The sequence below is a fragment of the Budorcas taxicolor genome, chromosome 11, assembly GCF_023091745.1.
Source record: "Budorcas taxicolor isolate Tak-1 chromosome 11, Takin1.1, whole genome shotgun sequence".
Classification (NCBI taxonomy): Eukaryota; Metazoa; Chordata; class Mammalia; order Artiodactyla; family Bovidae; genus Budorcas; species Budorcas taxicolor.
The window spans coordinates 164,222,261-164,236,716 of record NC_068920.1 but is presented as its reverse complement, the minus strand read 5'-3'; the positions used below and the strand labels follow the sequence as shown (position 1 = coordinate 164,236,716).

Sequence of the window (14,456 nt, the reverse complement as noted above, 5' to 3'; positions counted from 1 at the left end):
CTCGGGGTCCACTTACACCCGCCAGACGCCCCTGCAGGGTCTGCCCGTGGACACTGTGTCCAGAGCTGGGCCAGGGCCTACTGAGGCTGGGGTCAACGGCCAGGGAGCCCCTGAGCCAGGGCCCCTCACCGGCGAGGCGACCCTCTGGTTCTCCAGGCCCCCGGGGCTGACTACACTTTCTAGGCCAGGAAGGGGTCCCCACGGTGGTTATGTTTGAATTTTTATGACAGGAAACCAGAATGGGCTGGCCGCAGAGGCTCATGGGGGTCTGTCTCCTGCGCCCACCCTTCCAGGAGGGACAGGCTGAGCTTGTTGGGCAAAGCCATGCCTGACTCCTGGGAGGCTGTCGTGGACAGTGGGCCGTGGGGGCCGGGCATCAGCACCCCGGGCACCGCCTGCAGCCAGCCAGGGCTGGGACAGCTGAGTTCTGGTGAGGCTGTGCGTGTCACACGTGCAAGGGCACGTTTGTATGTATGTAAACATGCAAACCCCCGTGCGCACTGTACGTCCACGTACAGTGAGTTCTCTGCGGGGTCCTGGCTCTCGGGCCTCAGGCCTCATCATCAGGTTCACGCCCTCCCCTGGGAGCCACCTCAGCCCTCAGTACAAAGTGTCTGGTGCCACCGGGCAGGGCTGTGGGCCTCAGGGCTTCCAGCCCCAGGATGGCCCGGGTCCTCAGACGGTGCTGGCTGGACGGAGGTGCAGGAGAGGGTCTGGGCACTGCAGGCATGCTGCGGCCGGGCCCCGTCCAGCCCCCAGATGGCGTGGAGACAAGTGGGGGCAGGTGGGCGCCACCACCCGCTCGTTAATGGGGCAGCCGGATGACATCACTCATCCTGGGGCCGTGTGAGCCTCCCGCCTGTCTGGGCTGATGTGGACACAAGGGCCGGACTCGGCTCAAGCCCAGCCCCAAGAGGGCTGAGGGCACCCCTCTTGGGGGGCTTCTGGACGGGGCCCAGGCACGGAGGGGGTCGGTCACCCAGGAGCCCTGAGATGCAGCGCAGGCCGGGGAGGAGGAAGGGCCCAGGAGCCCCAGGTCAGGGTCTCGCTGCCGGGGACCGGCCGCCGGCAGAGAGCAGCTGGGACGCCTGCTGCAGCCCTCGGGGCAGGGTGAAGGCGGCAGGCCCTCCCCCTCCAGGGCAGCCGGAAGCCCCCCGCGAGGCCGGCTCCCAGCCCCGGACAGGAAAGCCCCCCGAACAAAGGCAAGCTCAGGGGGGTGTTTTCAAACGCTCATGTTTTGCTTCTCCTCCCCCGTTTTGCTCGAGTCTCTTTTCCACAATTCTGACACCATTGTTCTCCCGGCACCTGCGGCCGCGATGCTTTTGAGAACAGTCACGTGGGGGGAAGTAATTTCACAGTCAGTCCCGGGAAGGCCAGCTGGCCACGGGGAGAGCGCAGAGCGAGGCGTGACCATTACTCGGAAGGGGAGGAAAACCCTCGAGAGTTCCAGGCCCACCTTCTCGCCCGCAGCAGTGTCGTCCGAGGCCCGCGCGCCCATCCGGCGTCCCGACGTCGACTCAGAGAGCCTTCACCTCTAGAAGCAGAAACAAAACAAGCCCCCCACCCCGCCATGCCCTCCAAGTTATACGTGAGGGATAAAATTACATTTGTACAAAAATAGATTTTTTTTTTCTACCTTTCCCGACGCTTTAGACGTCTCCTCTGTTTCTCTGTATGTCATCCTCTCTGTGAGCTACACGTCCCGGCTAAGGCATTGCTAAGGACTGGCAATGGCTAAAGCTGTTTGCTCCAAAGCATCTTAAAATAGATGCGTCTCCTTGCCTCAAGGTATTCATTCGAACCCGGATTTCACCAAAGAAGGGGTCCTTACATACTTGCTTACAACAAGCAAATTTATAGGAAAATGGGGTCGAGGGGGAGTCTTGATTAAAAATAAACAGAAAACGCTGGTAACTGGTCTGTGTGTCTGTGGACGGCGAGCAGGTCTGGGCACGCGGGGTCTCTACAGCACGGGTGTTGCCCACACACACCTGCGTGCGCAGGGACCAAATCCCACGTTGGGAGCAACGTCAGCCCGTCACACTCCAGCTGGACGTTCCGGCTGGGCCCAACCAGGGCCTCCGCGGAGCAGGGAGTGCGGCGTGGTCTCCAGCACTTGGCCCGGGGGGTCTGCCAGCCCAAACCCTCCTGGGACGCCCAGGGTGGGAGGCCATCCTCCCCCGGGGGGATGAGGGCCAGCAGCTGACGCGAGTGCCCTCTGCACAGACATCCCTGGGTGGGCCGGCTTCCAAGGAAACCCCCGGTGGGGGACAAGCCAGAGGCTGGCCTGGCCGACACCTTCCGAACCTGAGACGGAGTCGTCTTCGCTCCTCGGCCGCGGGTGCCCCGCCTGATGACTGAGCGGGAGGTGATGCGGGGGGTGGGGGTGCCTGCTGGAAGCATCCAGCAAGTGGGGATGGCACAGGATGGCCAACAAGCTGACGTTAGTGCTATCTTTAGAAAATTAAAGACTGTCCCACCAAAATAATAATTACCAAAAAAATCACCTTAATTGAACCAGATCGGTCTACTGAAGGTCTGGTTAAAGAAAACGTCTATCTACCGAATAACGTGCCATTTCCCCACCATCACCTTTTCAAACACAGCAAGGATGCTACGAGGACAGCGCCCGAGGAGAAGATGGGGGACTTGGCCCCAGGACACCGGGGGCCCGGTGCGGGGGGGAGGCAGGAGGCCGGGGGAGGGGGTGCCGGGGGCTTCGGGCTTGGGGCGGGGTGGCCGGGGGGCCCCCAGGCCAGCCCCCACAGGGCCCTCTCCTGGTCTCCAGGGTGGTCCAGGGCAGCGGGGCGGGCGGGGCGTGGACGGGGTGTGTCCAGCTGCAGAAGGCACTGGGTGCGGGGTGAGGGGCAGCCTTACAAACCCACCACTGGGGGGACCCCAGGGGGAGGACCACCGGGGTGCCTGCGTCACTCTGCTGACACCACCACGCCCCCAAGGCGGCCAAGACTTCCGGGGGTGCTGGGCAGGCCCCGGCTCTTCCCACCTCTGCCGCAGAGGGCGGGTGGGGCGGGTGCTGGGGCGGCCGGGGACACGTCTCCTGGGGGCGGGAATGGGGGCCCCAGAGCAAAGAGACGTCTGTGGGGTCCTCCACACGGTCGGCCCAGGCGCCTCTCGCTCAGCCTGGGCTGGACCCTGGAGGGCAAAGAACGGACACCCTCTTCCCCACGGAGGCCGGGAGGCTGGCCTGTCCTCACCCAGCCTCGGGGGCACCCCCGCACCCACCCCCCGGGGTAGACAGGCTTGGGGGAGCACCCACAACGCCGACCCCCACTCCTGCTCCGGGGCCGCTGGCAGTTCCGGGTCCCCCAGCCGACAAACGCTGGGTTTCGGGGTGTGAGGTGGAAAAACGGACCGGAGGGAGAACGCAACGGTGCAGAGGCCTTCACCCTGAGAGAGCCAGCCCAGGAGGCTGGGCCTGCCTGGCCGGCCGGGCCCCCGACCAGAGCGGGTGCGGACGGACACAGGACAACAGCCTGTCTCTGGGAGCCCCACCCGACCCCAGGGGGCTGGCGCTCGGCCGCTCCCCACCCCAGGGGCCCACGAGATGCCCACCAGCCAAGCAGCGCGGCCCACAGTGCCGCAGGCCCCGGCCAGCTGTCTGCTCCCCACAGCGGCGTGCCCACAGGCCCCTCCAGCTCTGGACCCTGCCGGCCTCCCTCAGCGTGCGCAGCCGACCGAGGACCCTCCTCCCCTCCCATCCCCGTGGGCCTCCTGGGTGGGCAGCAGACCTCCGGTCCACTAGAGATCGGGTGCGCCCTGCAGGATTGGGGGCCAGCCTCAGCCCTCTGCACAAGCTGGAAGGTTTGGGGGCGGCCTGGACAGGACCCCGTGGGACCAGGAGCTGAAACCAGGACAATGCAAAGAGAGCACGCAGGTGGGATGGGGTGCACGGGTGTCCCTGCAGCCTTAGGCGACCCCCAAACCCAGCACAGAGGTCGGCTCCCAATCTGACTGGCTTGGGGAGCAGGTTGAAAGTCATCTTTGGAAAAAGGGGTTGCTCACCCTTCACTCTGAGGGGCTGGAGCCCCTCCCATCCTCCTGGGAGGCGGGTCGGGGTCTTTGGCAGCCCCCCCCACCTGTCCCCTCCTCCCAATCGCGGGTGAAGCTGGGCGGGCAGGGCACCAGCCAACGTAGGAGGCAGAGAATCCTTGCAAACAGAGGACCTCCCACGGGAGATTTCCAAACCCAGCGACCACAGAACGTGACGGAGCCCTGCCACCCTCTGAACGCTGTGGCTCCAGGGATAGCGGCGTGTACCCCGTGAGCCCGTCCGGGTTCCCCCCAACCCCAGGGCTCACACCGGCTCCTGCCGCTCTGGCGGCTGCCCCGGGATGCCCGCTGCCGGGTCCAGACGAGTCGTGGAAAACGGGGAGGGCGGCCGGCAGCACAGGCTCAGCAGTGGCGGGCCACGCCCCCAGGTCCAGGCGGGCAGAGGAGGGCGGGGCGGGCCGGGACCAGCGGGCCTAAGTCATCTGGTGCGGGGCCTCCAGCATCTCCATGAGGAAGGTGTCGATGGGCGTGTCCCCGATGAGCTTGAAGAAGAAGAGGTGCTCCAGACACTTGAGGCCGATGGAGCGCAGGGCGGGCAGGCGCAACAGCAGCTTGGCGAACCTGCGGACGGAGCCGCATGAGCGCCCGCCACCCTCCCCCCCCCCCACCCAGCCCCGTGGCCCCAGACCCCGAGGCTGCCACGGCAGGGGACCTGCCTGAGCCAGGGGCCTTGAACGGGGAGGGGTCTCTCAGGCAGAGGACGGACGCAGAGAGGGGCCAGGGCCCGGGGGCAGAAGGCTCCAAGGGGACGCCCCCAGGGTAGAGATTCAGGATGAAGGGCCGGTGGCCGGGCTGGGGCAGGCTGATCAGGGCTTCGTGGGGAAGTTAAGAGGTGCGGCAGGCTTTCTCCAAGGGCAGCAGGAGTCGCAGCAGGATTTTACGCAGGAAGAAGGGCTCTGACGGCAGATCTGAGCACCAGCAAAGCCCCTGGCCGGTGGGCCCCCCTCTCGGGATAAAGCGGCTCCTGAGCTGGGGGGCAGGTCTGAGCTCCCAGAAGCCTCCAGTGGGGCTCACGCCAGCACCCACCTCACCCAGAGAGAGCTGCAGCCCGACGCCAAACAGGGCGGGTGCGGGGAGGGGGAGGGGCTCCCCGGGCTGCGCCTGCCCCACTGCGGAGTCTCGGGGGAGGACAGTGGGCAGCAGAAGGGTAGGGGAGACTTTGGGGGGGTGCCTGGAGAAGGGGCGCCAGGCTCCTGCGCTCTGTGCCAAGGACAGCTGCCGTGCGGGGACAGGGCCCGATGCCCCACCCCGGACGTCCACATCTATCCCTCCCTGGACTCCGGTCCCCACCCCGAGCGCTTCCAGGCCTTCTGCACACGACCCTCTGGGGACCCGCGACCTCACTCATTATTAACAATGTCTTATTTCAGGGGGAAAGCCCCGGGCTTGGCTGCAACACAACCCACGTTTTAAAGGCAAAAACGCAGCTCGGAGGCTGGAGCGGGGCCAGAGAACGCGCTGTTTTCTGCTGAGTTGGCGAGATGGGCCGGGGCGGGGAGCCAGGAAAAACAGGCGGGACTGCCACCCCTCCTTCGGGAAGTTTCACTTTAAACCAGATGAGGCTGGTCGGACACTTAACCATGTGTGTGCCGGCTGGCAGGGCGGGTGAGGGCAGAGCCAGGCCTGGGGCCCTGGGGCCCCAACCCCTCCTGGCAGACAGAGGACAGTCCAGGAAGAGAGGAGGCAGGAACCTGGACAGCCGGTCTGCAGGCACCTTCTCCCAGAAACCCACTGCGCGCCCGGCTCGGGGGACCTGCCAAGGAGACAAGGCCAGCCCCCCGGGGCCCACAGTCGGCAGGGAGAGAGGCAGGCAGACTCTGTGCTCAGACCACGGCCATCTGCTCCGCACAATTTGTAAAGCACCTACTATGTGCTGGCTTTCATCCCTGCCGGGGCCAGCACACCAGGGCCCTGCCTCGAGCGGTTTCCTCTGTCGCCAGAGGAAAGCACCGCCTTGGTTCACGCGCCACGCGTGCCTACTGTGCGCCAGCAGAGGGCCCCTCTGTCTGGCGGGGCTGCAGGGAACGGTGAGCGTGTACCTGCTGGGGCGGAAGAGTGCCTGGGTCCCCCACTGCCCTGGGTGGGGGGGGGCAGCTGCCTTCTAACCCACAGGAGCATCTGAAGGGCTGGGGCGGGCCTGCCCCAGCCCCGAGGCCCGGCGGGCGGAGGCTCTGCCAGGGCTCACCTTCCTGGCTGCTCGGGGTACTTGTGTTTGCAGTATGCCTCCAGGGACGCGTAGACCTTCTCGCGAAGCGCCTCCACCTCGGCTGGGTTTGAGAGCCCCTTGGAGTCTGCAAGGGAGAAGGGGCCACAGGTCAGGGCCCGGCCCCGGGAAGCGGGGACCCAGAGCCCCGACCTGGATGAGGCGGCCCCACACGCACACCCTGCCCGCTGTGTGCTGGCCACTCGACCTTGGGCCCGCCCCCTAACCTCCCGCCACCCCACTACCCCACCAGGAAGGTGGGGCAGGCCTGCTTCCACCAGGCCTGGTTGCCACGCCAACCACATCACCTCCGGAGGCCTCAGTGCACTGGGGCTCAGCCCCTCTGAGCCAATGTAGGCTCCAAACCTCCTTCTGTCTGAAACAGCCAAACCCACGCTGTGGGGGCCAAAGCCACCCTGAGCCCTGAGACCCTGGCAGCACGAGCCTGGTCTGGAAGGGGCTCTGCCTGTGGACAGAGATGCCTGGGGCCAGGGCCACCAAAACCCCAGGGCCCAGGGGTGAGGACTGAGGCGCACGGGCCGCCCTGGGTCATCTGGGCAGCAGTCACAGGCCTCCCTGAGGCAGTGAGAGCTCCCCGGTTGGGCAAAGCTAAGCCCCTCTCTGCTCCTTTGTTTCCGAGGTCACCCCGCAAACTGACACCCGACAAGCCTCTCCCCACTGACCCCCAACCCCAGCCCCCTCTGGGCACTGGGATTCGGGCCCCTGCCCTGAGTGAGGCCCCAGACAGGCATGGTCCACGCTGATGACTTAGCGGGCAGAGGCTGGAGCCCCCCTGCTGCCCATCTGAAGCCAGTGCAGCCCTGGGGACAGGCCTGCTCTTGGGTGACCTCTGAGCCCTAGGCCAGGGGCCCCCACACCAGCCCTGACCTGGCTGTCTGACATCCCAGCAGGGGCACCGTGCCCAGCATCAATGCCACAGTGGCCTGGGGTCTGGGCACCTCGGGAAATGCAGTCTCCTCTGCAGCTGGGCCCCCAGTCTCCCTACACTTGGGCCTGTGCCAGCTCTGGCCACCTCCCTTCCGCCCCTGGCAACCCCAAGTCTGGACCCCAGCAGGTAAAGCAGTGCCAGCAGCCAAGTCACGCTCGACTTCAAGGGGGATCCCACTGGGCAGGGCTGTGTTGGCAGGGTCGTGGGTTCATGCACAGGCCTGGGGACAAATGCCCCTGGAAACGGGCTGTCCCCACTAGGGGGCCCCATCTTCACCCCAGCCTGACCCTCAGTGCTGGAGCAACGGAGGATAAGGACTCAGGAGCCCTGCCGCTGGCCCGCCTTCCCACCGCCAGCACTTCCCCGAGAAGCCCTCAGAGCCCGCCCCTGCCCCGGTGCTCCCCACCCCAGCACCCCCAGACCAGCCGGGCTCCAGGTCTCTGGTAGCGGAGCCCATCGCAAGAGAGACAGGCAGACTCAGCGGAGGGGCAGGGGGCCGACACCGCCCTATCAGTGGGCTGTGGGGCTGCGGCGGGTGCCCCGCTGCCTTGGCCCCTTGGGGGGTGGACACCAGGTCTGGGCAGCAGGCGGTACCGGGGTTGAAGAGGACGATGGCACGCAGGCAGCCCAGCTCCGTCTTGTCCATCTGCATGTCCCGCATCTTGGACACCAGCTCCGTCAGCACCCTGTGGGGGGAGGGGCAGGGAAACAGCAACGTCCAAGCCAGACCGAGGGGGCAGGGAAACAGCAACGTCCAAGCCAGACCACGCCCTTCCTGGGGCCTCCAGAAACACCCCCGAAGGGCTCCGTGACCACGCCCCTCCTGGGGCCCCCAGAAACACCCCCAAAAGACTCCGCGCAGGCCTGAAGGGCAGCTGAGAAGGGCAGGGCGATTCAGACAGGGTAGGACAGTCCCTGTGCCCAGCTGGTCCCCTCCGGCCCCGAGGAGGGAGGGGGGCTCCTCTCCTCCACCTCCAGGAGCTCAGCATTGTGGGATTTTATTCCAGGAACCCGGAGACTAGAGGGGGCCCGCGTGACAGCGGGGTGAGCCAGGGTCCTGGACGTCGGGGGCGGAGTCCACCGGCACACGTCCCCGCCGGCTGCAGACCAGGCCAAGGCCCGGACGTGCATCCCTGCCGCTCCCTACATCCGCGGGAAGGCGCCTCCCCAGCTCCTGGCTCCCCTGCTCCTGGCTCGCTGCCAGAGGGGGCTCTGTGCCACTTCCCATCACCAGGCACCTCCCAAGCACCTGGGCCCCCGGAGCTGTCAGCTGGGCGCACAGCCGGGGAGGCATTTCTAAACGTGCCCTCGGAGGGACGGGCTTGCTAAAGAAGCCATCTGTGAGCAATACGATCCTCTGGAGAAGGAAACGGCAACCCACTCCCGTATTCTTGCCTGGAGAATCCCACGGACAGGGGAGCCTGGCGGGCTACAGTCCATGGGGTCGTACAGAGTCGGACACGGCTGAGCGACTAAGCATGTAAGCAATAAACCCAGCACCCCGCAGCCCCCTCCTCGAGTTTGGTGAAGGCCCTGAATGTCCTGTGGCAAAGACACACCCTACACTGTCTATATCAGGGCCTGCCCAGGGTGCCTGGAGCCGGCGGGGTGGGGGAGCAGTGAGGAGCCGCCCCCCTGTTCTTCCTGGGCTGTCCCGTGTGGCAGCACGCTCTCGCTTTTATCCCCAGGGGGCTACAGTAGGGGTCTCTGCTGCGCCCCCCCCACCATTAGGCTCTTGTACTCAGGGGCTCGGGCTTCCCTTGGGGCTCAGTTGGAAAAGAATCCGCCTGCAATGTGGGAGACCTGGGTTCGATCCCAGGGCTGGGAAGATCCCTGGAGAAGAGAAAGGCTACCCACTCCAGTATTCTGGCCTGGAGAATTCCATGGACTGTATAGTCCACAGAGTCTCAAAGAGTCGGACACGACTGAGCGGCTCTCTTCACTCAGGGGCTCACCTGGGACCCCGCCCATTGCCTCCCCTCCCGGGGGGTCCACCCCCCCAGCCCCTGCAGCTCCCCCGCCCCGAGGACCCACCCACAGCCCTCCCCAGCCCCTGCAGCTCCCCCACCCCAAGGACCCACCCACAGCCCTCCCCAGCCCCTGCAGCTCTGGCTGGCTGAGCTGACACCCCCATGCTCTGGGCTCACAGGCAAAGCCAGCCAGGGACAGGAACAGGCCTCCCAGTGACCCCGCCGGTGGAGACAGACGTTCTCGGAGCCTGAGAACAGAGTCGCCTGACCATTGCCCAGCACTGGCCGCCTGGGTGTGTGCCAGAGGGGCGGGAGCAGATAGCGGCGTCCCCGCCGGGGACAGGCCCGGAGCGGCGCTGGGACGCGGCCGTGCGCCCGCCACACGCAGGCTCATGGAACCACGACATGTCAGAGGAGTCCTCGCCGGCTCCCCCAGGACAGCACCACCGTGTATCTCTGCTGTAAAGATGGGGCCGCTTTCCTTCCCACACGCGGATGTGGAGGGAAGGACACCGCAGTGGGAGCTGGGATACGCGAGCGGCCCTGGGGATTTTAATCTTAGGGAAGTTGCTCAGTGGTGTCTGACTCTTAGCGACCCCATGGACTGTAACCCACCAGGCTCCTCCGTCCATGGGATTCTCCAGGCAAGAATACTGCAATGGGTTGCCATTCCCTTCTCCAGGGGATCTTCCTGACCCAGAGATCGAACCTGGGTCTCCCGCGCTGCGGGCAGACGCTTTACCCTCTGAGCCACCCGGGCCTTAGTCCTGGGGCTCTCCTGCTGTCTCCCCAAGTGTAACCTCCGTGCCCGGCACAGAGGCCGCCGGGGTCCCCACCTGTCGAAGATGGCGCCCACGCCCGCGCTGTGGGCACTGTTGCGGTGCACGTGCAGCCCGGTGGCCAGGAGGATGCCGTCCTTCACGGCGATGGAGCGGTGGGAGAAGGAGGCGATGAGCAGCTCGTTCCAGCCTGCGGGGGGTGGGGGCGCGCACAGTCACCGTGGTCTCCAGGCCCCGCCCCCTCGCCCCTGGGACCCGCCCCCGCCCCCGCCACTGAGCAGGAGCAGGGACTCGTCCACCCGCAGGGCTCCGGGGCCCCACCTCGCCCCGCCCCGGCCCCCACCGGGCACCCGGGAGGCAGCTCGCACCCTCTCGAGGCAGGGCCTCCGTGGAACCCCGAGCCCATGACCCTTCCACAGAAGGACAGTTCCCGAGCACTGGCCCGTAAGTCCCGCACAGAGCAGCTCCTGCAGCTGCTTAACCCGGGCCCTCCACACTCAGGTGCCCGGGAAGTCCCTCTCTGTACGTGCCAGACACTGCTGCCACGGAGCGCGAGGGAGCCCCTGGATCCTCTCGGGCAGCCCCCACTGCAAACTCCCCGAGCTGGCATTTTGGGGGTGCCACGAAACAGTAAATGATGGAGCCCAGGAGTGTCGGAGCCAAGGGGGGCCACCGCCCTCTCCCGGAGTCCCTGGCACACGCAGAGTGGGCACAGGGCTGGGGGAGGGCAGAGAAAAGACCCCGTACGCATGTGCTCCTGCAAACCAGACGCGCGAGCCGTCTCCGACCCCAGCCTGGAGCCCACGGACTCGGCAGTGGTGGCTGTGACCGTCACCACTGCCCCAAAGGCTCCGGGCTGGTGGCTGTGCCCAGGTCACAAGGGTGATCCTGTTCAATCATGACTCAACCCCACGAAGCTAGTATTGGCCCCACTTGACACAGATGAAAACTGAGAGCCCGGGGGACAAAGAGGCTGCCTGCTCAGCACGAGGACCCGGGGCCCCGCCCCACCCCGCAGGTCAGCATCTTCTCTTGTCGGCTCTGGGATTGGGGTCTGAGCCCCAGTCAGAGCGAAAGCTCTTCCAGGGACCGTCTCCCCCACCCCTGGGCCCATCGTGGATGGACACCCGCTGGCCAAACACGAGGGCTCAGGAGGCTGAGGAGGAGACCTCGTCAAGGGGCAGAACCGGGCCCCAGCAAGACTGCCCTCCTCTGAGGCCCCTTCCCCAGCCTTGTCCCAGGCCTTCTCCCCAGCAGCAGCCCCCACCCCTCCCTATGCCTCCTGCCCCGTGCCTCTAGGCACTGAGCAGGATCAGGGCCCCGCCCCCTCGCCGCCCCGCCCCGCCCCGCCCCGCCCAGGCCCGCCGCTCACCTGCCCGCAGCAGGATGACCTGGTCGTCCAGGGGCAGCTCGGAGAAGTGCGGGATCCGCTTGGCCCACTCCACCAGCGTGAAGAGCTGCTTGTCAGCGGCTTGGCAGATGTTGGTGACGGGGTCGTTGGGCTGGGGAGGGGCGCCGTGGTGAGCACCGTGCCTTGAACAGGGCCCTGATCAGGCCCCTACACGCCCGACCTGGCGGCGGGGGCTGACCAACGCCCCCACGACCCCCACGACCTCAGCCCCCGAACCCCAGCGCAAAGGACTCGGCGAGCACGGCTGACTGAAGGCTTCTGAGGGGAGGTGACCCTGGAACGTGTGGGTGGGCCCGGGGATGTCACAGAGCCCCTGCTGGGGGGGAAGGTCAGAGGGCAGGGAGGATGTGAGGGCCGAGGCCAAGGTCGAGGAGGGAAGAGCTGCCGCCTCAACGTGGAAGAAGGGCCGGAGCCGGGCGCGGGGCGCCTACAGAGCTGGAGAGGCCGGGGCGCGGCCCCCACCCCCAGCCCCCGGAGGGCCAGCCCTGCCGATGCCCTGACTTGGCCCAGGGACACAGATCTCAGGCTTCGGGCCTCGAGAAGGGTGAGGCAGTAACGTCTGTGTTCTTTTAGGCACTCGGCTTGCTGCCACGTGTCCAGAAGCCACAGAAAGGTCACCGTGTCATGACCCACCGCGGCCCTTGGGCCGACGCCAGGTGACCTCGTGTTGTAGACCAGGCGTGGGGAGGGGGGGGCCGTGCCAGCCCCTCTGGTGGTGGTGCTTCTTCCCAGATTTGGACGTGGCACACACACAAGGGTGCATCTGAAGCCCTTCCAGAAAGTTCTGGTCAGAAGGAGTGTGTGTGCGTGCCCAGTCTGACTCTTGAGACCCCATGGGCTGTAGCCCACCAGTCTCTTCTATCTGTGGGATTCTCCAGGCAAGAACACTGGAGTGGGTTGCCATTTCCTCCTCCAGGGCATCTTTCTGACCCAGGGGTCGAGCCCGAGTCTTCTGCAGTGCAGGCAGATTCATTACCACTGAGCCACCTGGGAAGCCCCTAGCCAGAAGGGGATGCCCAGTCATCCTCACAAATGGGGGAACCCGGGCAGCCTCAGTGGCTCCAGGCTCCAGCCCACGGGGCTCCGATGAAGCACCCGCGAGGCCCTGGGGGGTGGGGCCCAGGCAGCGGAAGCGGAAGCACCTCATTCCAGGAACCACGTGTGCCAGGCATCCCCCAACGGGGTGGGGAGGCTGGAGGGGCTTCCCTGATAGAAACCATGTGCCCTCCCGCACAGCGCAGTCTAAACAATCCGGCCGTGAAGGGCCTGCTGAGGGCTCTCTCGGGAGGCCTATGACAGTGGGGCACCGAGGTCGGCGGGGCGGACGGGACCGGCATGCAGGAGGACCTGAGGCCGCAGGAGAAGTGGCTTCCAGGGCACATGGCCAGTCAAGGGAAAGGGGTGGAAGGCGCCAGCGCCCAGACGCCCCCAAAGTTACCGGCACACTGAAGCCCCAGGGGGCCAGCCCACACAGCATTCCCACCTCCACCCAGGAGCACCGACCAGAAGCCCAGCACTCGGGGCGCCCAGAGGCCACGTGCCCAAGCCCAGCACACCCTCCAGGCATCGCACACCCATCCCGTCCACCGGATGACCACAGCCACGAGCAGAGCTAGCCTGTACCGGAGACCGGCTCACCAGAGCGATACACCCAGCAGCAAGCGAGCCAGAGCCTGGGGCCAGGCTCCAGTCCTCAGGGACCCTGCTCCATGCCCTTCCAGCCCACGGGTGGGAGGCCAAGCTTAATGGCGGGGGTCCGGGCAGCTGCACCGAGCCGGGCAGAAGGCATGGGGAAGACTGACCAGTCCCGGGCTGAAGCCCCAGAGGTCGGGCTTTCTCTGGTCACTAGCGGGAGTCCCCCCGAGCCCCCAAGGGGCCCAGAGCAGGCCCGGTGGAGTAGGCCAGGGCCTCGGAGGCAGGTGCCGCGTCATACCTAAGAAGCTGGGGGCAAAGGTTACCTGCACTGGAGGTGCAGGGCTAGGCCTGGAGGAAGGGGTTCCCCAGGGGGAGGAGCTTGAACTCCAGCCGGCTCCATCCTACCTCTGGCAGGTACTTAAATTCTCTGAGCCTTATTCCCACAAAAAGACAAAACAGACCTCATTCAGCAGGAGTTTCATGAGCTCTGGCCCCTTGCCAGAGAGGGCGGAGCCTCCAGGCTGGGACCTGAGGCTCCGCCAGAGCAGACAGGTGTCCCTGGTCTGGGGGAAGGGGCCCAACAAGCCAGCCCCAGAGGGGAACCCAGGCCAATCTGCCACGAGCGGCCACAGGAGGGCAGAGCCCCCGCCGGCCAGCCCACCGGCCTGTCCCCGAAATTGCCCACCTGTTCTGCATTCCTGGAGTGCGCAGAAGGCAGACTTGTTTCCTCCCAGACAGTGTCCTCACTGTCTGGACAAGAGTAAAACCTGGCAGACCGCTGTCGACCCCTGACGTTTCCTTCAGGGCTTCTGCTCAACCGTGAGGCCTGCGCCGCAACCTGGCTCCCCATTGGGACTGGAGAGGCTGTCAGGTGGGGTCAGGCCACAGACCAGAGGGACCGTCAAGGGTCAAACCAGGGCGGGGGGGTCACTGCACACAAGAGGCAACACGGCAGGGCAGCCAGCGTGGGGGTCTGAGAGAGGCTGCAGCCTGGGGCGCCCCGTCACAGGGGGACAAGGAAGAGGGGTGTCCTGAGACCGCAGGTAAGACAGGACCCCCACGCTCTGAGACTGGGGAGGTTGTGATCAAGCAGCTACAGGCAAGGCAGGGCCCTGTCCCAGTCCAACGGCGAGGATGGAGAGCGAACCACCACACTCGCCACGCCGTGACCCCCAAGCGTCAGGGCGCCGAGCCCCCATGATGGGGGCACAAGGTGGTCGAGAGGGAAAGGGCTCCCCGAGGAAAGGACACTTTCCAAGGCTGAAGCCGAAGAAGAACAGTGGAAACCACACGAGCAAGGGCCCTGGGGCGGGGGTGGGCAGGGCGTCCAGGCCACGTGAGGCAGGGACAGAACGGAGGGGAGAGGCCAGGGGGACCCCAGGGCCACCCTGAGCCCACACGGAGACACAGACGACGCTGAGACCCAGTACTGCCCACA

The 14,456-nt window shown here is 66.3% G+C and overlaps 1 protein-coding gene across 2 annotated transcripts in view; it reads right to left on the bottom strand.

Moving 5' to 3' along the window:
* Positions 1-1,217: 1,217 nt before the first annotated feature.
* The window catches only part of RXRA (retinoid X receptor alpha), a 91,478-nt gene continuing 78,239 nt past the window's right edge, over positions 1,218-14,456 (bottom strand). For both annotated transcript variants that reach the window (XM_052649816.1, XM_052649817.1), the window contains exons 6-10: positions 11,345-11,474; positions 10,030-10,162; positions 7,818-7,909; positions 6,257-6,362; positions 1,218-4,632 (exon numbers count right to left, since the gene is read on the bottom strand). In XM_052649816.1, coding sequence (XP_052505776.1) covers positions 4,485-4,632; positions 6,257-6,362; positions 7,818-7,909; positions 10,030-10,162; positions 11,345-11,474 — 609 coding nt within the window. In that variant the 3' untranslated portion in view covers positions 1,218-4,484. The remainder of the gene's footprint in view (positions 4,633-6,256; positions 6,363-7,817; positions 7,910-10,029; positions 10,163-11,344; positions 11,475-14,456) is intronic.